Here is a 24128-nt window from a genome sequence, read left to right on the forward strand (position 1 = left end):
ACTTCATTCACCTCTAAATCAGTCTCTCGTCCAAAATCTAGTACCTGGAAACATTTAGTAGCAGCCTACACTCAGAATCAGCTGCTTTCTAAGGAATTCATAGCTAGGGGTGTCCCTGCAGTTGAAGTGTTTCTTTCCAACACGTACAGCAGGTTTCCTAAGGGAAAACGACATCTGCTAAAGAATACCATTTTTTTTCTAGATCACCACACATCAATAAATCTGTTGCGCTCTGAACCGTCCCACTGTGACTGAAGCTCCTCTGCACTGCTTCTGCAATTAGTGATGCCTCCTTTATTAGCAGAAGTGCCTCCCATAGCACAAGTATGTGATGCGCCTTCATCTAAGTCCACAATAACCCACACCTCTGTTTTATCTATTTAACAATAAGGAATTTGAAATTCAGGGAGAAATTAAGACTGAAATGGGGGTAGGTTAAAAATTGAAGATTTGGCCTAAGGAGATGGCTCATTAGCTAATGTGCTTGCTGTACAAGGGTGAGAGCCAGAGTTTATATCCCCAAACCCAGGTAAAAGCTCAGTGGGTATGGCCACTCATCTGAACTCCAGCCTCAGAAGGCAGCAAGCTGGGATCCTCACACAAGCTGCTGGGGAAGACTAGCCAAATTCATATCCATGAGCTCTGGGTTTGCTTAAGAGCCTCTGCTTCAGAGGATAAAGTGGATGACTGATTAGGGATGACTCCTGACATCACTTAGAGGCTCTACGTTCACTTCCACCCATGTGTACAGATATGTGCAAACAACGTATACATATACACAACACAGTCAGACAGACAGAAGCACATGAATACACACATACACACGAACACACACACACACACACATGCACACACATGAAAACAGAAAGATAAAAATAGTTAAATAAATGTAAAAAAAAAAAAAAACCCTTGAAGAATAAGCTCCCTGCCTCTGGTTTTAGTAATCTGTCTTCTAGCTTGGGGATCCCAGAATGTCACACGGCCTTCACATGAAGCAATACCCCCTTGTACAAATGTGAACGTTCACATTCATAGTTTCCCATCGAGGTCAGACTGACCATCTATGGGGCTCCTAAAGCCTATGTTCTCGATCAGTATTCTTTGTCTGCTGAGACAAAAAATGAAAAATGATTGGAAACTGGAATTGGGTGAAATATAACTCAAAATTGTTGATGAAAATTTTCTAACGGAAACGCCAGTAGTGTCTGACTGTTATTTGAAATGTGCAAACATATTTGCTTTCATGTCAGATGCACATTCCGTTACGTTACAAGCTTGTGGCCCTTTTTCTGAATGCCATGTTTCAATTCAACCATTACAGCATTTTGCAAAATGTAGTCTAGGCCAAAATACTTCTCCAACAGATATTTTTCTTCTGCAATTCTTTGTAATAGATCTCCTTTCACTGTCTTCATCTGCATCGTATGCTCACCATGACAACAGGATGTAACTGGCAGGCATCTTCTTTGAGTGTTTCAAACAAGCACTGATCAAAGCAAAATACGACTTTTGTTTCAAACATCGAATTTCCTCGCATCCTCATAGGAGAACGGATGTTCATTTCCTGATAGATTTTATTCACTTTTTTAATCTAAGAAAACGCAGTCATATTTCAAATACACTTCAATTTGTAACAAATAAATTCTTTAGAGAATGTATTCAGGCTATTTTAGAACCTTTTATGGAGACTGACTCCAGAAGGGTCTTAGAGATCCACTTGAAATCATGTGGATAAAGCACCCATGACATACTTTTTCATCAACAGAAAAAAAACATTAAAATCTACTACATAATGTGGAATGCTTATTAATGAAGAATATATTTTCCAAAGGTGGCCACAAAATATTTCACAGACCACATGCTGATCCAAAAATGTAATTTTGACCTTCTTATGTTGGAGGAGGTTTGATCAAATAGTTATCTTTAAGAAAGAAAAAGGTAAATTTTATCAAGATAAATTCATCTTATTCCTAACAAAATGCATGTCACTACATTAATGTGCTTAGAATACATTAATGAATGTGTTCAGTGAAATTTTTATAATAAATTCCTCTTGTTGCATGAGACTATATCCCTCATAATTGACTTCTACAATGTTTTGATAAAAGTGTCATCTTTTAGTTTTACACACACACACACACACAACATGCATACACATGCACACACATACACATCATATGCTAATGTCAAGGAAACACTTAAAGAAATATGTTATTGGATAATCTTTCATTATGCAAACATACAGTGTCTTTGCACAAACAACACAGAGTGACATTTCTACAGAATATCACATTATGGGACCTTCATCATATATATGATGGTGCATGGTTACATGTATGTGTACATGTATATACAAATATACATTCAAAGTCTTTAGCAAGAAATAAACAGATGATTAGATATAGACAGACATGGTGGCACACTTATTTAATCCCAGGTTTGGGGAAGCAGAAGCAGGCAGCTCTTTGTTAGTTTGAAGCCAGTCTGGTCTACACAGTGAGTACAAAACCAACCAGAGCTACATAGTAATGCCCCATATCAAAATAGCAAAAAAAGACCAAATACATTTCTTTTGTTAGTTTAGATCACTTTGAGTTGGGGTATTGACAAGTTCATATCACACCCTTACATATAAGGGGGTGGTGGTGGTGGTGGTGGTGTGTGTGTGTGCTATGTGTGTGTGGTATGTGTGTGGTACGCTGCATTGTGACTATGCTTTATGTTCTATGTGCATGTATGCATGTAATATTTGTATGGGATATATGTGTGTGCACACACGTGCACCTGGGATCATGTTGAAAAGATTAACTAGTGTGATTAAGGGCAGACTACTACAAACTTTCAGGTAATGAGAAGAAAGAAAACAAAATATGGCATGTTCCCAGAGAACAGTGCCATGCCTTAGCAAGTGTGCACATGGCTCAGTGTCCCACACCAGTGAATTCTTTTCAGGAACCTGTGATGACACAGCTGGTAAGGATTAAGGACTGTTGAAGGCTATTTGGCCTTATGGAGGGCATCATAAACATCACTGGAGTCTGACAGGAAGTGACCAATTACATCAAGGGTAGCTGGAAAAAAACCTACAGCTTGAGGCCTGTCAAGATTTGAAGGGGATTTGGAGAGAACAAATCAGTGACAGCTAATGCACCGTGTTGAGAACACATCTCTACAGGGAGCATGTGAAATGATTCAATTTTTATTCTCTTCAACTGCTTGCAGGACTCATCACGAGAAAGAGCCACTTTCTATATGCCAAGAGCAAGCCAGTGTTTACGTTTCCAAGGTGCATAAGAAGAAGTATCCAGGGTCCTGAACTTAGAGGGAGAGAAGTTAAGTTCGGGGCAAACATGTGACCATTTTGGGAGACATTGAGGCCATGTGATCTGGAAGTAAGAGAGGCGGGTTTATGTTTCAGGCCCAAGTAAACCAGAAAGGGTAACTTTCTAGTGAGGTGAAATGGACTTCAAGGAATGAGGGAGAGGCAAGCAGGAGAGGGAAAGAAATGGAGGCGGCTAAGGGCTCTCATGTAGTTCAGACTGGCCTAACATCTCATGTAGTTCAAACTCAGTAACGGAGGAATATCTTGCAACTCCTGATCTCCTTTGCCTCAACTTCCCAAGTGCTGGGTTTGCAGGCATGCCTCACTGCACCCAATTCAGGTAAGGATTCTTTTTCTAAATTACACACGGCCAGCCCGATACTCAAAACAGTAGCTTTGCTGTATCCTGGAGTAAGATATATGCCACTCTAGCTAGGATCAGTGCCAATGCTACAAAGCAGGGCTCAAGGATGGGTGTGTTCAGAGACTGATAAACAGGGAAGGGAAAGACAATCAGGGATACCAGAGGGCAAGGATTGACAATTCATTCTCAAGAGTGAGGATTTGTGGGACAATGGTTGGCCTTAAGTTCTCTGACCTACTAGGGTGTTCTAGGTAACCATCTCAAGACTGCCAGGAAGAGTGGAACACGCTCCTGAGCTATTGGCTCCTAGCTAGATGCTTCTTTTGTTTTCTGACCTACTTCAGGAACTGATACCTTGCTATGCAGGGTGCTCAGGGAGTGAGCCCACTGCCTAGTAACTGGCTAGGCAACTGAGTCAAGGGTCAAAGGAGAGGATTCAGGAGTTCTGGATCATTTGGGAAACTAGGGCTCTCTCTTGTTAGTAATGATCTAGCTTTCCTGGTGGCTATGTTTTCTTTTACACCAATTGATTATATGTGTGCATATGTGTGGTATGTGTGTGTGTGTGTGTGTGTGTAGACATAAATGCCTGTGAAGGACAGATAACCTTGATGTTCCCTTAGGAGCCATCCACTTTGTTTCTGAAACACGACTCACTAATTGGGTTATTTGGCCACTGAGTTCATGGAATCCACCAGTCTTCACCACCATACCACCATGCCTGGCTTTTTCCACCAGTACTGGTAAGAAACTTAGGTCCTCATGCTTGTATAGCCAGTACTTTACTGACTAAGCCATACTCCCAGTCCCTTCCCGTTTATTTCCATTCTTCCACATTAAGCCAAAAGCTAGAAAGCAGCTCTTAGATGCCTGCTACCTCCTAATCTATTTCCCTTTTAAAGTTTTCTATAATGCTTAAATACTCCGAAGACCCCCTGTGGTGGTTTGAATATGCTTGGCCCATGAAGTGACACTATTTGGAGGTGTGGCCTTGTTGGAGGAATTGTGTCACTGTGGGAGTGGGCTATAAGACCCTTACACTAGCTACATGGAAGCCAGTCTTCTAGCTGCCTTCAGAACAAGAGGTAGAATTCTCGGCTCCTCCTGTACCATGCCTGCCTGGATGCTGCCATGCTCCCACCTTGATGAGAATGGACTGAATCTCCAAACTTTAAGCAAGCCCTAGTTAAATGTTGTCTTTATAAGTTACCTTGGTCATGGTGTCTGTTCACAGCAGTAAAACTCTAATTAAAGACAGAAGTTTGTACCAGAAACTGGGGCATTGCTGTGAAAAGCCTGACTATGCTTTTGTTTGGCAGAATGTGGATTTGGGGACTTTGGATTTGGAAGACAGTGGAATACTTTAAAGGGGGCTTTAATGGCCCATCCTAGTAGGAATATGGAAGACTTTGTTGTTGAGGGTGAATTTAAATGTGGAAGCCTGGCTCTAGATGTTTCAGAGAAGAATTTTAATATGTGGCCAAAAGACCATTCTTTCAATATTTTGGAGAAGAATGTGGCTGCTTTTTTGCCCTTGTCTGAGGAGTCTACCTGAGGCGAATGTAAAGAGATTTATACTAATTGCATTGACAAAGGAAGTCTCAAGAAAACCCCACAGTGACTCTGTTCTCTGTTAAGTCTCATAAAGAGCATTTTGAGCAAGTGTAGCAAGCTTAGAAAGGAAAAATATAAATAGTATGGTTCAAGTAATAAAAGGACTCTAGGAAGTAAAATGGAGCTGAATCCTGTTTTCAAGGAGATAAAGATTAAAGGGCTGGTGACCTCAAAACAAGTTCAAGCATGGTGCTACTCACCTCTAATCCCAGGAGACAGTGGCAAGCAGATCTTTGAATTCAAGGTCAGAGAAAGTTCCAAGTAGAGAAAAGCTTAAGTCCAGGCATGGTGGTACACACCATTCATCTAGGCTTTCAGGAGACAGAGCTGTGCAGACTTCTGAGTTCAAGGTCCATCTACAGAGCACACTTCAGGACAGCCAAACTTAGGCAGTTGGAAAATAGAAAGTTGGTAATAGAATAAGTGAGGCCATGTTCTAGCCTCAGCAAGCAGCAGAACTTGTCATGTGGCTCTTGCTTTAGGGTCAAGAATAGAAGGGACTCTGGGATAGCTGATCTGGTTGGCTGGAGCTAAGAAATTAGTGGTGATTAAGAAGCAACCAGAATAACTGAGGAAGTGTTTTCTGAAATCACCAAGAAGCTGTGATCTAGAGGTAGTTAAGGTTGTACCTCATGCTGCAGCTGAACTTGGTAATGGGTAAGAGACACCCAGCTGAGGTGAATCAAGCAGCTGAGACTCAGCACTGTGAGACCAGGAGAGGCCATTAGTGAAGGTGCAGCCTCGGTTGCAGTTGACAGCTCAGGTCTGAAGGTGTCACGCAAAGAAGTTGAGGCTTGGCACTATGAAGGGAGCCTATGAGAGACTATTGGTGAAGCCTAGTTGCAGTGGAAGACCCCAGTGTATTGGAGATGCCATTACTATTGTAAAATCACCAAGGACAGCAGTAGCAGTGGTGTGGAGTCAACCAAAGCCTATAGAGAGCAGAGCTGGAGAAGTGACCCAAGCCCTTTGGAGGAGCCCAGAAGATCATGTGTGGATCCCAGACACTGGAGCAAGAAGCTGTAACATTGAAGTTGCCTTGGAGACCTCAAGATGTTCGAGATACCAGAGCCATGGGATATCTGCTGAGGAAAGCTGCTAACAGGAAGTAGAAACAGCTCAAGAGAAAGAAATTTGTTGCAGTCAACAAGGATGAAAAAAAGAGTTGGCAATCTGAAGAGCACTTTGACATCAGACATGCAGATGCAGTTTGGAGTTTGCCCAACTGGTTTTCTGTCTTGCTTTGGGATTACAGTTAAATGATTAGATGAATCTCAGAAGAGACTTTGAACTTGGACTTTCAACACTGTTGAGACTGCTATAGACTATGGAGAATTCTGAAGTTGGATTAAATGTGTTTTGCATTATGCTATGTTTAGATATGTCCCCCATAGACTCATATGTTTGAACAAGCCTATGTTGGCCAGAGAGTGGAATGTGGTGGTTTGAATATGTTTGGTCCGGGGGTGGCACTAGTTGGAGGTGTTGGAGTAGGTATGTCATTGCAGGTGTGGGCTTTAAGACCCTCATCCTAGCTGCCTGGAAGCCAGTCTTCTCTTATTGGCTTTCAGATGAAGATATAGACCTCTCAATTCATCCTGCACTATACCTGCCTAGATGCTGCCATGTTCCTGCCTTGATGATATGGAATTGAACCTCTGAACCTGTAAGCTAGCTCCAATTAAATGTTGTCCTTCTAAGAGTTGCCTTGGTCATGGTGTCTGTTCACAGCAGTAAAACACTAACTAAGACATACAGTCTCCCCTCTAAGGAGAACCTGTCTATACACTAGTTGCCTTGTAGGCCTAGCCTGGCTCTGCATATCACCTATGCACACACACAGCCATCCATCATGGGGACAGGGTGAGCATGCTCTATACTGGTTGCTGGCTGGTCTGCAGGAATGAAAAGAAACATTTTCTCAGGATGCATCTTACTGACCATTGCAGCAGCTATATGCAATCCTAGGGTGCCTCATTCTGTGACTCTGATTTCTACATAAGATTGCTTCCATATATCCATTCTGCATTTTCTAACTTATTCCATATTAACCGATGGACCTCTTCCCTTCTCAGGGAAGCCGATAATAATTTCTCCCAAATATAAAAGAAAGAAAAGGCATCATTTTGCTATTGAATGAATTCATCCCTTTTGGGACTATTGCTAATTTGCATATCCGGCTTTTCAAGGTCACACCCTTAGCAATAGACCACATATCTATCCCTTAGGATGGAGTCTGAATACCTCCCAAACATGTTGCAGTGCAGGGGGTAAAGCCAGCGTACTCCCAGTCGTAAGTCATCTCACTGTCCTTCTCTTGGAGAGGGCCACCCAGTTCTCGAGACACAGGGCTCTGGTCACAGGCTTGAAGGAGGCAGGGTCGTTCAGTGGGTGACTTGGGGCCTTCGCACTCCTCCTCAGGGAGCTCAGCCTCCGTCTGTGTGAACGTGAGGAGCACCCGACACCGCACCTCACGAACCTGAATGCCAGGCCCACATGTGGTGCTGCAGGCTGACCAGGGCTCTGGGATGAACCTGAGGAATACCGGAAGCCAAAAAATAAGGGGTCACATGTGGGCTGTAAGAGGAACTTTATGGTTCTGAGAACTGTTATTTATGTAGTTACCATGTTTTGAGATCTTACAACCAACAAAGAGACTTTTTTCATTAAAGACAGGCTTCTTTTGCCTCTACACAAAAAGTTACATGCTAAGACCAGTGTGACGCATTCCAGAATTTCTTAAGATACAATAAATAAACAATCATTTAAAGATAGCTATGTGGTTTTTATTTACCAGATGGATATTTTTGCCAATCTTTATTCAGCCAATCTTGGTGGGCTTTTTGTTTGTAATGGGGAGAGTGTTGAACATTCTCCAGCTTTCACAGCTAAACTGCAGGATAAGGCAGATATGTTTGCAGAGGATGAAGCTGTAATGTTCTTTCTGTTTAACAAACTCCTGGACTTTTGAATGTTCTCAATCATAGGTAGGAGTGCATCTTAGAGTAAAACATTTATTCTTTAACGTGAATTATTACCCAAGTCATAAATGTTGTCAGTCAGGGCCCCTCACACCAAATATCATCCATAACTGTTCTTGTAAGAGCCCGTCAGCTACAAATAATATATTTTTTTTGTATTTCCAGACAGAGTTTCTCTGTATAGCCCTGGCTGTCCTGGAACTCACTCTGTAGACCAAGCTGACCTCGAACTCAGAGATTCGCCTGCCTCTGCCTCCCAAGTGCTAGGATTAAAGGCGTGCGCCACCATGCCCAGCTACAAATAATTCTTATAGTTTGATACTGTTGGTGACAAAAGAGGATACTATCTTATGATACACAATAATAAAATAAAATCCACATCTTAGTGTCTGACAAAAACTGTACCCAGGGCACAGCTATACTCATTTGACAACCTATCATTTATGGATGTTTTTCTGTTACTGGGTAGAACTGGGTGTTTATAACAGATTGTTTATACTGCATAACCTAAAATATTTACCCTCTGGCCTTCTGCAGAAGTATTTCTAAGCCTTGTATGTATTCAGACAGCATGAAACCAGGTTCAGTAGAGACATTATCTATAAGATGCTCTGAAGCAATACTGTGCATCACAGGATATTAATAAATTGATAGCATATAGATAGGGAGATGGCTTAGTGGGTACCAGTGTGAGCCTTACAACCCAAGCTTGATCCTCAGAGCCCATGTATGAGGCTGGATGTGGTAGCAGGCTTCTGTAATCCCAGCATTCCCATGGCAAAGCAGAGAAAGGAGAATCACCCAGATGCTCACTGGGTAGATAACGTAAAATATGCAGCACAGTGGCAGGGACATGAGAGACTGCCTCAAACGAGGTAGAAGTGACTCCTTCTTGACCTCTAAAGGTTATCCTCTGAGCTTCACAGGTGCTCTGTGACATGAATGACCATACTTACCACACACACACACACACACACACACACACACATGCACATACACACATGCACACACACATGCACACACACACATGCACACACACACACACATGCACACACACACATACCCCCAAATAAATTAATAAAAAATCTAAAGTGAAATAAAATAAAGTAATAGGTGTAAGAATCAAGTGAGAGATTATGTTTGGAAAACTCTGGTTTGAGTGATGTCCGTCAACAGGTTTATTTACTGTGACACTCCCCCCAAGACTATGAGTATTTAACTTCTCATTACAGTAAGTGAGATCCACACACTGTCAATCACTTTATAGGCAGGAGAAGAGTGTCCAGCTACTAGATAGCATGGGAAGTCAGGAGCTGATGCTGAGATGTGGAGTTGCAGGTTTCAATATTAACATTTCGACCTTACCAAGCCCCTGAACAGAGAACCTCTAAAAGCTTTCCGAATCCTGTATGTAAGGCTGTAGGCTAAGATGCTTGAGGGTCTCTTCCCTGGGAACCCGCACGCTGGGGTGCGGATTGTTCTGTCCTCGAGAGGATTGACCTCTCAGCCTGATAACCACCAGGCTCCCATCTACCTTAAACTCTCTTCTCAATAATCTCCAACTCCATACTAGGTTGTCCTGAAATTCTTTCCTGCTGTGACATAAAGAAACTCACTTCACTTGAGGAGCCATGCCTGAAGATAGTTGCTGCCTCTGCCTCCCGCCCCACTGGCACAGATGTGAGCATCTGTCGAAAGTCATCAGTAGTGCACTTTAAACAGATAAGACTCGTGTATATACTATGGCCTGCAACACTGACCATTAAAACTGCTACTTTTAGGGTCACAGTGAAAGGAACTTAGGTGACCTGATATTAATGATAATTGAGACAGAAACATGAAACAGAAAACATTTTCAAAAATAAAATAAGGAAAGTATACTGTCTTCCAGAAAAATGTGAGAAAAATTCTAACATTGAAGCCTAAACTTATAGGCAGAGTAGTAGCCCCCCACATATCCCCATATTGTTACCCCTGAAATACATGACTATGTTGTAGCCTGCAGCAAGAAGGATCTGCCTAATGTTCTTAAAGTTATAAATTTAATGATAACCCTGTGTTATCATTCTGAACCCAGCCTCATCACACGGGTCTTCAGAAATAGGAACATCTCAGGTTGAAGGCAGAGGTGTGGCAGGACCGGAGCTGAGGGGCCATGTCTGAAAACCTGGGAAGCACTCAGCTCCTGCTGCTGGCCCAAAGGTGGAAGAGGCCACATACTACAGAATGCAGGTGATCTCTAGTAATGGAGGATACTCCCCCTGCTCACAAGCAACAAGGAAATAAGAATTTCCACTCTACAACTTTATGGTACAACAAGGAAAAGAAATAGAATAAAAAGAAAAGTATAGTAGAAAAAATTTTCATAAACTCCAGAAATCTGGATCTGTGTTCCAAAATAACGCCGACTTGGATGATGGCATCCCTGGCAAGGTGGTTCAGTGGGCAAAGGTGCCTGCTGCCAAGCTTGAGGACCCGAGTTCAAGCTCTGGGACCCATGTGGTGCAAAGAGAGAATCAATCTTGCTAGTTGTCCTCTGACCTCCACACTCCTGCAGGCACATGCATAAACACACCCACACTCACCCACACCCACACTCACCCACACCCACACCCACACTCACACAGGAATGATAACAAATCAAGCCTTCATTATTTATCAATATTATTGAAACACATGTAATACCTGGATTGTCTCAGAGACATACTCTGATTTTAATATATGGGGAAATATCCAAATATGCAAATACCTAAACAATAAAAGAATAGCAGCCAATAAAGGGAGAAAAGGTAATTTAGTATAGAAGTAAAGTAAAAGTTCAAGAAGAAAGGTGTAGCTATCAGGAAAAAGCAACAGCGGGCGGGCATGGTGTTGCACATCTGTAATACCAACATTTGAGAGGTGGAGGCCGGAAAATGGTGAGTTTGACACCAGCCTGGGCTTTACAGTACATTTAGACGGCCAACTGACACCTGTCTCAACAAACAAACAAACTGTTCTCCTTCCAAAGAGTAAACCAAACAGACAAGGTATCATGGTTTAAACTTTATTATCTGATGGCTGCAAAACATAAAGTTAACAGAAAATTTGGGGGGGAAAGTAATCCAATAAGATAATTTACAAATATATCCATGCACAAATATGAAACATGGACGTGTATAATGACCAATTTTTACAGAATTCAGCTAACACAATGTTAGCTGACAGACCCTATACTAAATATATACATGTATTACTTAATTGTTAAATTACCTCCTTAATTTTATAAGTGAGAAAAAACAAGCCTTAGGAATATAAGAAACTTTCCATAATTCTGTGAGCATATAAATGAAAATTGTATGTGAAATATGCTATTCTCATATAGCTAAAACTATTAAATGTTGGGCAAAGGGCCAGTAAGCTGGCATAGCAGGTAAAGAATGCTTGCTGCCAAGCCTAACTCAACCCAAGCTCAATTCCTAGGGCCCATCTGTTGGAAGGGGAGAACTGACTCCTGGGGGTTCTCTTCTGATGATATGCTATGGCACATATATGCCCATGCATGCATACTAACAAACAAATACTATTTAACATTTTAAAAATTGAAATGCTGAACAGCTTCTAATTCCAGTGATCTGAACAAATTGAAAAGATACCCTTTCCCCCGAGCACAAGACTCAGAACTGCAATGACTCTTATTTCCCCCCAAATCCGTATAATTTGGATCTAAATTTCTGAGGTTATTAGAGTTAGGGGCCAAAAAAGACATAAAACAACACTAAAAATTTATGGGAGATTGACAACAACCAAAAATATCTTAAAAAGAAGGAGCAATTATAGAGTAATTGCTTAACCTGATAGAAAAACGAGAGTTAAAAGGTTAGAATTGGGAATTGGAGACGTGATTAAACAGCTAAGTGCACTTGCTGCTCTATAAAACCAAATCTACCTTTGTTTTGATGTTACAAGTATGGTGTTTTGCCGACACATATATCTGAGTATCATACATGTGTAGTGCCCACAGAGGCCAGAAAAGGGTATCAAATCCCCTGGTACTGGAGTTACCAACAGTTGTGAGCTGGCATGGGGGTGTTGGGAATTGAACCTGGAACATTTAGAAGAGAAGCCAGTGCTCTGATCAATTGAGTCCCTCTCTGCCCTCCAACTTTATCTAATCCTATTGTATCTCTAGCTCTTTGCAGGCCAAGGACCTGTGTTTAGTTCCCAGCAACCACATGGTGACTCACGACATCTGACACTCTAGTTTAAGGGAATAAGACACAGTTTTCTGGCTTCCTCGAGAACAACACACACATGGGTGACAGATGGACATACATGCAGGCAAAACAATCATACACATAAACAAATCTGAAAAATATTTCAAAAGGATTAATTAATTAAAACAATATGGTACTAGCAATAAAATATTTACTGTTAATGATACCTAAACATCAAAGGGGCCATTTTGGATTATTCAACTGTGCTAAGGCAATCATTTATTGTTTTTAAAAAAGAAATTACATCATGCTAGTTTTATAAATCACATGATAATGCAAATTCCTCCATTAACTGAAGTCCAGCACAGAAAATAATAAATAGGGAAGAATATTTTCTTCAAAGATAATTTTTCAACATTAACCAAGTGTGAGACAAGGTATGCTTCAGTTTTGCTAATGGTGACAGAAGTGGACATTGAGTTTCTGAAGAGAAGAGCAGAAAAGGCCTTTAATGAACCTATCTTTTTGGTCCAGAAATCTCACCCCAGCAGGGATATCCTAAAAGGATAATGAGGGGCGTGTTACTTGAGATTGGCTGCAGTTTGGTTTACCATTGTGATTTAACTAGAGGCAAACTGCAGGCAACTAGAGATTTTTACAATGTAGAACAATATTGGTTATGCTGTTTTCCTGGTTAATATCCTTCAACTGCTACTGCTGTCAGATGAAGTCCAAGCTCTGTTGTGAACCTGGGTTACCACGAGCATCTGCTGCATTCCACCTTAACTGACACAAACATCCACATCCCATATACCAGCCACACAAGTGCTTCTGACACCTTTGGGACATCAAGATCTCAATTCACCAAGCCATCCTTCCCAGGAAGTCATCCCTGATATCTAACAATCCCCTAATGTCATCTGATAACATGAATAGACCATAATAACTTTGAGTTCCACAGTGTAATCTCTTAGAATGGAACAAACCTGAGCTGTCAGCTGACAGGAACCTGAACCTCCTTCTCTAGTGCAGGCTGAGCCTCCCTATCCAAAATGCTACTCAGATTTTGAATATTTTTTTAAATTTGAAATATATGCATATACATTATGTAGATATAATTATGCATAGAATATATTATGCAGACCTGAGGATAGGTTCAAGTCTGCACACAAAATCCACTAGTTTATTAGATGTCTTCTATATGAAACCCAAAGGTAATATTATGTAGTATTAAATATGTCTGAATTTTAACTGTAGCCCATCATATGTCATCAGGTGTCATCTTGGTACTTATATGTTTTCAGAGTTTGGATTATTTTGTAATTTGTAGGTTTGGACTAGAGTTGCCCAGCTGATGGGACAGGCCATCAACCCCCACCTCCCTGCTCTCTGTCCACCACTGACTAGCCCTGAGATATTGGGACAGTCCTCCCCAAGTGATAAGGATACTAGCACCCTCCTAGGACATTTGCAAGAATTAAATATCCCCACAGTACACTTAGAATGTGAGCTTCCCTTAAAAAGAAGTCCTGGGGGTTAGAGGTGGTGAGAAGAGCAGATTCCTGAAACATAGCCTGTCTTGGATTTTAGCAAATACAATTTCTACTCATGCAGAAGCCAAAATAGCAGTGAAGAGAACATGCACACTGTGACTCGGTCTGTGCTATTTCATTCCTTTTCATATATGAAAAATGGGAGCTGGGTTATCAAAACCACTGAAATGTTGGGAATCCCATAGAAGCACAGAAGGCTCCAGGGAGGAACTTAAAAGTGGGATGACAAATGACAAAGCGACAGCCATATTGACTGAGAACACATTCCATGGCTGACAGCCAGGGAGGTCAGATCAGCAGTTCCCTTGGCTTCTCTTTATAAACTCTAATTTTTTTTCTTTTCCTAATTAAAACAAAAGCCTTTGGTACATCCACTCTCTATGTAAATTCAGAGCTCACCCTTGGTAAACCGCAGTGGTGGGAGTATTTATCTTTTCCTGGCCGGCTTGGCAGACTTTCCTTGAGGGATGTGAAATACAGCTGGGATCATCCTCTCCTTCACTGTCAACAAGCAAGCATCCCAGACCACAAAAGACAGTGGCCATAAAAGAGTGAGCTGGAAGCCGAGATATGTTGCGGTTTTGTTTGGAAATGGAGGGGATGAATAGAATCAAAAGTGGCAGGAAACTAAAAACTTCACACCAGCCAGCCAGAGTGGGCCAGCAAATGCCAAGCAATGAGCATCGTCCAGGAGGACTGCACGGAGATCTCCAAACAGGAGAAGGCAGGGGTGGGGTAGAGGCCAAGCAACAGGTGCAGGCAGCTCGGGGTTCCACACAGTGGGGAAAACACAGAGGCTCTTCGGGAGCAGCGAGCACATTAGCTCTGCTCTGTGTTTGAGGGAAGGAGACCCCCATCTAAGTCAGATCGGGTTGGCAGAAATTCAGGATTGGAGAAGACATGGATGGGACCCACTATAGACTATCCATTACTGCTCTCTACTAAGTCATTAATACGACAGCGCTTTCTGAACTTTCAAGGGACCCGGTGGACTACTATCACAAAATTTGTATTCACAGCCTGTCCTAATTTGTTTTCCATTGCTGTGACAACATACCAACATGAAAACCAACTAGAGTAAAGGGTTTATATTTCCATATCCCATATGGTTTGTCATTGAGGGACAAAGCAGGGCAGGAATTTGGAGGCAGGAGCTGTGGCAGTGACCATGAAGGAATACTGCTTACTGTCTTGCTCTTCATAGTTTACTCTGCTTGTGTTTTTATACAACCCAGAACTACCTGTCCAGAGTTAGCACTGCCCTCTAGTGGGCTGAGCTCTCCCGTATCAATTAAAAATCAAGAAAATGCAACAGAAGCTTGCCCACACACTTATCTGATGGGGGCATTTTCTCAATTGACCTTCCTTTTTCCCAGATGGCTCTAATGTGTGTCCAGTTGACAAAAACCTAACCAGCACATGCCCCCTACCCCCTTGGAGGAGCCTGCAGGTGACGTTCTATGGCGACACTTGGGAAGCAGAGGACCACAAGTTCTAGGCCAGCAGGAGTAACAGGATTCTCCTGACTCAATTCATGGACAAAAAGCAGAAAGGAAATCATTGGAGTCTGGGGCCAGGTAGAGAACTGGGACTGTTTGATAGACACAGTTCACACTGAGAATGATGGAAACACTCTGGACAGGTAAGACAGGAGTGTGAATATTCTTAGCCGATGAGCTGAGTGCTTTCAAATGGTTAAAGAGCCAAGCCTTGCATTATGAATGTAATACCACAGGAAGTGGAAAAAATGGATTACTGTTGCAAAAGGAACAAAAAAAATGGCAACACTCCACTTCCAATATCCCTGACTCGGAGTTTATTTGCTTGTTTTTAGATTTTTGAAACTGAGTCTCACAGTGTAGCTCAGAATGACCTTGAAACTCACTCTGTAGCCCAGGCTGGCTTTAAACTTGTGGCAATCCTCCTGCTTCAACTTCTTGAGTGCTACAATTGTAGATGTGAGGCACCAGATCCCAATTCATTACACGATAGAAACAACCCAAATGAGCCTGATCGAAGTGATCTGAGGACCACATTAAAAAAAAAAAAGCTTGTTTCTCTTTTAGAGAGAGAAAAACTGAAGGATGCAGACATGCTCTGACATGATGCACTGTGTTTTGTCGGTGGGATGGGGCAGTGCTCATGGGGCAGGCACAGTACGAAGTGTAGTGAACATGAGTGCAGCCTTGAGGGGTTCACTGTGCACACACCGAGGGTTTGTTCACTGTAACAGTTTGAAACTTTCCATAATAAAAACACTTTCAAAAAAAGATTCAAGCAGTGTGGCTCTACTGGGAAAGGGAGGCTGAGAGACATGGTGAAGGGCAGTGCCAGGCTGCTGTATGTGAGTCACTGTGGCTGAGGATCCCATGCACACACTCGACTCTTTAACTCAGAAACCCCAAAGCATCCACAGTTCTGTCTGCAGTGGTTGTCAAATGTGCCTTTGGGGGAAGCATCAAACCAAGACTGAGCTATGACATGCAGGGCTCTTAGCCCGCATCACTGATGGAAGCTAAGTTATCCACACTCTTCTAGGGCTCAGGGATGGTGACAAATGGGAGTGTTCAGATAAGTGGAACAGGTTGGGAAGGGACCTGAAAACAAGGGTAAATGACAAATGGTGAGATGCTAAGAATGGTGGACTTAGACAATAAACCAGGGTCTCAGGACCTGGGACAGCTTTCTCCAAAGTTAGGGAAGCTAGGGATATAGCACAGACACATCTGTGTCAGAAAGTGGACATTAGGAGGAGACATATTTTGGATCAATAGGAGAAAATATCTGCCCAAGTGTGGTAGTGGGGATGGAGCTAGAAGCAACTTGAGCTACAACAAAGTGCTTGTGTAGTTCAACCACAATGAGCCGTGTCTCAAGGCAGTGACCTCCGCCCACTGCAGAAGGCGTTGAGTGGTTATAAAGCAGAGTCCCATGGTGCTGTGGAATGGGAAACAGGCCTATGGTACTATGAGAATTGGAGCGAGAACCACCATTATGAACCACAGGCCTTGCACAAGACTTTGCCTCTCTATTCAGTTCTCTTTATTTGTAAAAGATGCAGGTTGGAGTTGACATCTCGGGGAAATGAGCCAGATGGCTGTTGAGATCCTCCTTCCTGTCCCATCTGTGAATTGCTCTCTTTGCAGCTAGCTTGTCAGCACTCCAGACTCAACTGCCCACTGTGGGATCAGCTGTCCTGTTCAATTACACCAGTCTGCCACGGGTGCTGCTGTTCTGATGGACTCTTGGGCTAGACACCTCAGAGTCCCTTTGCTTCCTTTTTCTCTTTGGGTCTCTCTCTCTCAGGCTCAAGAATGCTTCTTTGATTTGCTCTTGATTCTGTAAGTCAGTTGACACCATTGTAAGTGGGGCCTCGCCACATAGCCTGCAGCCAGTAGCTGCTGATTTCTGGGTTAGGATGGGCTCTCGAGAGTGAAGCCTAACCTAACCATTTTATACAAAGGAGAATGAGATGCCAACACTAAACAGTGAGGTCACGTAGTGCATAGTGATGGTTTATAGCTCTAGTCCACACAATATACGCTCATTCTCTTTCTCCATGTCCCACCAGCCCTGGGACTTCATCTCAGGCCACCCTGGTGTGTTTCAACATCATTAGTTTTACTGAGATTGGCCATGATTTAAGCTCAGGACGATTGGTTTATTTGTACAATACTATGATAGTCTTCGGTTAAACCACATGTGCACATCCAGGAACTATCCCCACTTGTCCCTGCAAGAGAGCAGGGGTCTGCTTTGAGTTAGAGAACACGATCTTTTCCATGCTTCTCACACACACTGCCAAAGCAGGACTGCTGAATTGTGAAATAAAGAAAATTCCTAGCCAGCTCAGGCTCTCTAGAGTCCGTAAATCCAGGTCATTTGGATAGTAAATGTATCGTTGAACTCCAATGAGTACAAACATGACATATATCATGTAAACTGGCTGTGCCCCGATTACACCCATAAAAGGCCCTGGACTCACTTTGGTTCTTCTGTGGCTATTCTGGTCTCTTCTAGCTCTTGTGCTTGTTTCAGCCAAGGTAATTTAGCTTCCACTGGACTTTTTTCTGAGGAAAAAATGGAAAATAAACAGTGAATGTAATTATTATCAATCATTAAGGACTTTGATACATGCTTGCTATTGACTGGACATTGGGTTATACATTTCAAATGCACAGTACATTCGCTTCTGGAATGAATACAATTCCTGTTATTTTTTTTAATTAGCACATTACAAAACACAACCAAATGGATCCCCTGTGATATAGCTGAATGTGGCTGAACATGCAAAAGTTAAACACACAAATGCCTTACGTAACTCAGCACCCTTTTCTGCTCTTTGTGCACTGACACTACTATTCCAACAATATCAGAGTCTTTTTGGTTTGCCATAAATTCTTCTTGTCTCTTGAATTAATAAATTAGTAGAGAAAAGCAAATATAGCAGAGGCCAGTGAAGTGGAAAGATGAGATTCTGTGTGTGGCTTACTCAAATTCCACTGTTAACATGGGAAATGAAAACCATCTACATGGGCACAGAAGGGACAGTTGCTACTTCCCCCCACCCAGTCCTTTGAGGCTTCCATGGCAAGAGGAGGGAACTGATCCAGTTGTGAAATGGAAAATTTGGAGATGCTCCAGGGAGATTAGAGACACAGAGAAAATGTCAACGGAAGCCCATCAAAGACAGAGGCAGTAAGCAAAGGCTCTGAAATGGGGATCCAGAACTATGTATGTTTGCCATGGCAGCAATGATCTTTCTATACAAAGACGTGTGCACGTAGGGCTATCTGTATAAACGAGAAACAAAAGTCACGAGGAAGAACTTTATCATTGGCACTAAAATACTAAGGAAGAGTCTCTAGAAAGAGTTAAGAACAATCTTTTCCTATTTGCTTTTACCACATTTTTATTGATTGATTGATTGATTTATGGTAAGTGTGTGTGTCTGTGTGTATATGTCTGTGTGTGTGCATGTGTGCATGTGCATGAGCATACATCATGTCACAGTACACACGCATAGGTCAGAGGACAATTTGTAGGAGTCATGGGTTTCTGCTTCTACCACATGGGTTCCAAGATTGGAACCAGGTTGTCAGGGTTGGCAGCATGTACCTTTACCTGCTTAGCCAGCTCTCTAGCTGTCTTTTTGTCAGCTATGTTAAGAATATACTTGTCACAAGGATAGGCACAGGGAAATGGTCATAGGGGACGCAAGTATCTAAGAGGTGATCCCAAGACTTGCTAGTCATGAATGTCTATTTATCCTCATAGACCAAATGAGAAATCCTAAAGGCACTCACAGACCCAGAGTGGCAACCATGTCTTTGCATATCCCATGCACTGTGACACATGATAAAGCCATCATGCCTCTGTCAAGGGGTAGTGCAGTGGACAGGCACCCACACATTCTGAGAAGGAAGAAAGAAGGAAAAGAAGAGCTATTCTGGGCACGAGAATAGTAGATGTCTTCTCTCTCTTCCTCCTTTATTGATCCTCTTTGCCTTCTTCACTTTTTTCTCCTCCTCCTCATCTTCCTTTCTCTTGACGGCAAGGACTACATAAGGAGATGGGAGTGACCCAGTATTGAACAAGCCCCGGAAAACCCTGTGTGACTTCAGTACAACATCACCTTGTGCTTACCTCTGGGCTTATAGCACGGGATGGGGATGACACACTCCTCTTTGATGTGCAGCTTCATCTGTGGGTTGCAGCCTCCAACATGTTGCCCACGATGGTTGATACACAGAACCACTCGGTAGCGCAACCCTCGGCCACAAGTCACTGTGCACTTTCGGACAGGTGGGAGAAGCCAGTGAGTAGGTTTACCTGGGTCTATGAACTACATGACTATTAAACACAAAGACCTCCACATAATATGTTGTGTGAAGAAGACAAAGACTGATTTTCTGGGATGCTTGTACTAATTTTCTTTAATTTGATTTAATTTAATTTTCATTTTATTTTATGTATATAGATATCTTTTCTGTGTGTATCTGGTGCCTATGGGGGACCGAAAAGGGTATTCGATCCCCTGAAAGATTCTAGTCACTGTGTGGGTACTGAGAATTGAACCCAGGTCCTCTGGAAGAGCAAATGGTGCTCTTATCCACTGAGCCATCTGTCCAGTTTCACCTAATTTTCAGTTCAAAGGCATTTAAGATGAGCACACAGTGCAAGAAGAGCAAATGTTCTACATTTCCTGTGTTCCAAATCAAATATGATAGAAACTTGATGCAGGCTTTCTAAAGCTTACACTTTTCATAAGACATTACTGAAAGCAATTTGTGAAATTGAAAGCAATTCTAAACAATGACTCTAAGAAAATTAATGTCCATCAAGCACTCCAGAGGACTAAATGGTCTGGTCTGTCCACAGTGATCTTGCCTAGTTGTTGTCATATAAAGAGACCATTGGGATTGTTCAGCCATACAGTATGACAGAACTACAATGGAGGAGGAGGAGACGGCTCAGGCAGTGAAGCCCTCAGGTAAGCATTAGGATCAGGTTCTCGCCATCCAAGTAAATAGTTGGGGGCAGCAGGGCACATCTGTAAAATCAGGCAGACACAGGAAGATTCCTGAGGCTTGCTGTCCACACAGCTTCACTGAATCGGTGAGTTCCAGGTTCAGTGAGAGAAGCTCCATCAGAAAATAAGACCTCCGAAGAGTGACTGAAGAAGACACCTAACACTGATCTTTAACCTTCACACACACACACACACACACACACACACACACACACACACACACACACACAGAGGCATAAGTGTATAGAAGAGTTAAAAGTCATGAAGCATTATTTTTCCCCTGACTTGCCATGAACTTTGTGTTGTTAGCATTTTATTCAATGTACAAACTCATTTATAATTTGATAGGTACTCTGGCCTATAAATCAAGTGTTTTCAAGTCATGTGAAAATCTAGTAAAGACTTTGAGTTAATTTGCATATATGTACTGTATATATATATATATATAGTATGTGAGCCTATGTGCCTCTTTGATAGCATGTATGTGAGCCTATGTGACTCTTTGATAGCATGTATGTGAACCTATGTGCCTCTTTGATAGCATGTATGTGAACCTATGTGCCTCTTTAAATGGTTAGGCTCTAAAGTGTTTTACTAGCACATGCTCACTGTACAAAGTGGTAGGGAACATGAAGACATTTTCATTCAAACTATACCATGTACTTGGACCACATTCACTGGCATTACCCTCCCCAATGTCCCACCCACTAGACTCCTTCCTTTTTGTAAATAATCCTCTGATTATATGTGGGTGCATACATGTGTGTGTATCATACACTTGTATGTTTTTGGGGGTGCATACCTGTGTGTGCATGCATGAGCATATGTGTGAGGCAACTACTTGAAGCTCTGTTCAGGTTCCCACAGGTTTTTAAAGGCCAAGAATTCCTCAGCACTCCCTGCTGCCACGCCCCAGCCACTGCTCCAGAGCTCAGGTATTTTCTTCTTGTTTCCCAGAGTTTTTCACCCAGCCCTGCTGAGTACTGGCTATCCCTCTGGAGCCCCTTCTCAGCATGCACATCACCACAAAGAGCAATACTAAGGAAATCTCTTACTGTATCATGGCACTCTCTTTTTCAGTACGAAGAATCAAACCCAGGCCCTCATGCGTGCTAGGCAAGTGCTCTGCCCCTGAGCTGCATCCCTCCTCCATCAGGCCATTCATGAAAGTACCAAGAGAACACCACAATGAAATGAATGACTAGACATTGATCCTGTTTCTGAAAAACTCACTCACTCACTCTTGAATTTATCAATTTGGAATATATATGTATGCATGTGATATTGAAAAACTCTTTGTATCCTGTCCTATCAAATGAATAGCAAAATAATTCTATAAAATAATGGAGCCTGCATCTCACCCCAGCAGTGAATACATGCCCAACTCTTTGAGCCTCATTCCACCTTCCAGAAAGGCTGATTTCAAAAGAAAACTTACTTTTTATGCCCAATAGTCTACCATAATTTAAAGCATATTTATGCTGTTTGATTAGATGCTAGACTGGAATTTAACAATAACTGGATTTTGGAGAACACTGACATTTAGAGCCCTCTGGCCAAAGGCAACAGAAACGGTTTTATTTACTGTGCATATTTTCTTGGAGAATAGAACACTGTGATCTATAAGAGGCTTTAAAACACAAAAAAGATGCATTATTGTAGGATAGAGATTTGTAGGAGAGTAGGTTTAAAAGCAAACTCAAAAGAATTACATAAATCAAGTTGGTAGGGACCTCCTTCCTGCTCTTTATACAAGATGGAAGGGACAGAAATGGTCAATGACATTTAGATTCCACTGGGCACAGTTGTTTTTTTTTTTTTTAAATGCTGTAACAGTTTTATTTTAAAATGTCAGCACTCACCACACATTGGAAATGATATTCTTTGCCATTAGGCTTACCATGAAAATGAATATGTCAACCTAAGTACAGAAGGGGTAAGTCAATTTTCAAACTCCTTGTAGAGGGAACATGCATTCAAACAGAGTCAATGCCATAAGTGTGCAGATGAAGTTCTCCAGGCTAACATTTAGTGTGATATCCAAAGCAGGCTGAGTGGCTCTCTACCCAGCCAGTGCACATTCCTTCCAATTCCAAGGAAGTGCAACCTCCTTCCCACAGCATTCCTGGAGTCTTCAAGGCAGGTGTACCTCTTCATCCTGTGGCCCTAAGTACCATATGCACAGCCCACACCACTTATGCCCAACCACAAAGGCCCACTGTGTTACAACTATCTGCATGCATGGCCCTGCAGCTAAGTTCTAGGCCTTAGTGAAGCCGAGGTTCACTTTCTCTATCTCCAGCATGCCAGCTGACACACTGAACAGTCAAATATCTATATCAAGGCATGCATAGCATAGTTTCCATTAGAAGAGCTATAGAAACTTAAATCCATTATCCATTTGTCTCTAGAAATTTAAGAGACTAAGATTAACATTAAGCACAGATGCCTGGGTTGTTTACCTTGGACTAATCTAACCTAATCTAACCATGTTCTGTTTGTTCTAGAAGTCAGTTCTCTCCTCGATTCAGAGAGCTAATCAGACATTTCGTCTTTTCAAACCTCTAGGATGCTATCCCTCTTCTCTTCTGTCTCCTGCCCTCTTCATGTTTTCTAAGAAGCCACATGCCTCTAAAAGTCTGGCTCTCTGCAACTCTATGATTTCCCTTAAAAAGGCATGCAGCTTTTTAACTCTCAGGATCAGGACACAGTTCCTGGTCAGGTCGGCGTTTCCACCTTCATTTACCAGTTCCTAGAAGCATGTTCTCTCTTTAATCCACAGAAATCATGCCCAACTTAAAAAAAAAATTGTATTTCAGTTTGAGTATATTCTCTCTCTTCCACCAACTCCTGCCCAATCCACCCTCCACACTCTATACCAACCCAACTCTGTGTCTTCGTGTCTTAAAACACTCACCAAGTACAATTGGTGCTGCCCTTGTTCTTGGGTGTGTGACCATCCCCTGGAGCATGTCAGTCCTACCAGTAGTCACACCCTTAAAAATAAACAACTCTCCATGACCACCTCTTCTCTTCACACTGGCATTTTGTCTGGCTTGAGCTTACAAAGGTCTTTGTCCATGCTGTCATATGGCTGTGACACATGAGTTCATATGTATGTGCACCTGCCCTGTGGTATCTGTTTGTTTTATTTTGGTTTTGTTTTTTTAGACAGAATTTCTCTGCATAGCCTTAGCTGTCCTGGAACTCACTCTGTGTAGACCACATTGGACTCAAACTCAAAGATCAGCCTGCCTCTGCTTCTCAGTGCTAGTATTAAAGGCGTGCACTACCACTGCCTGGCTAGTCCTGTTGTGGCTTAATGACTTATCATCGCTCCCATAAATCAGTGGATCTCTCTATCCTCATCAGAGGAGCTTCTTTCTATAGTATATGATGATTAACACAGAGATCCACAACTGGCCAAGGCACAGATACAAGGCACTATGGAGTGCTTAGCCCAAAGAAGACATCTACAACACATCCCCTTGCTCCAAGGCCCAGGGATCAATTGTGGAAGAGGGAGCAGAAGATGCAAGAGATGGTGGATGATTACAACCAGTGTT

The 24128-nt window shown here is 42.2% G+C and overlaps 1 protein-coding gene across 2 annotated transcripts in view; it reads right to left on the reverse strand.

Annotated features, from left to right (window-relative positions):
* Adamtsl3 (ADAMTS like 3) overlaps positions 1-24128 on the reverse strand; it is a 282049-nt gene that overhangs the window by 78002 nt on the left and 179919 nt on the right. For both annotated transcript variants that reach the window (XM_021167800.3, XM_029480045.2), the window contains exons 14-16: positions 19677-19824; positions 18016-18100; positions 7545-7834 (exon numbers count right to left, since the gene is read on the reverse strand). In XM_021167800.3, coding sequence (XP_021023459.1) covers positions 7545-7834; positions 18016-18100; positions 19677-19824 — 523 coding nt within the window. The remainder of the gene's footprint in view (positions 1-7544; positions 7835-18015; positions 18101-19676; positions 19825-24128) is intronic.

The sequence above is a fragment of the Mus caroli genome, unplaced genomic scaffold, assembly GCF_978045245.1.
Source record: "Mus caroli unplaced genomic scaffold, Mus_caroli_1 scaffold_8, whole genome shotgun sequence".
Lineage (NCBI taxonomy): Eukaryota > Metazoa > Chordata > Mammalia > Rodentia > Muridae > Mus > Mus caroli.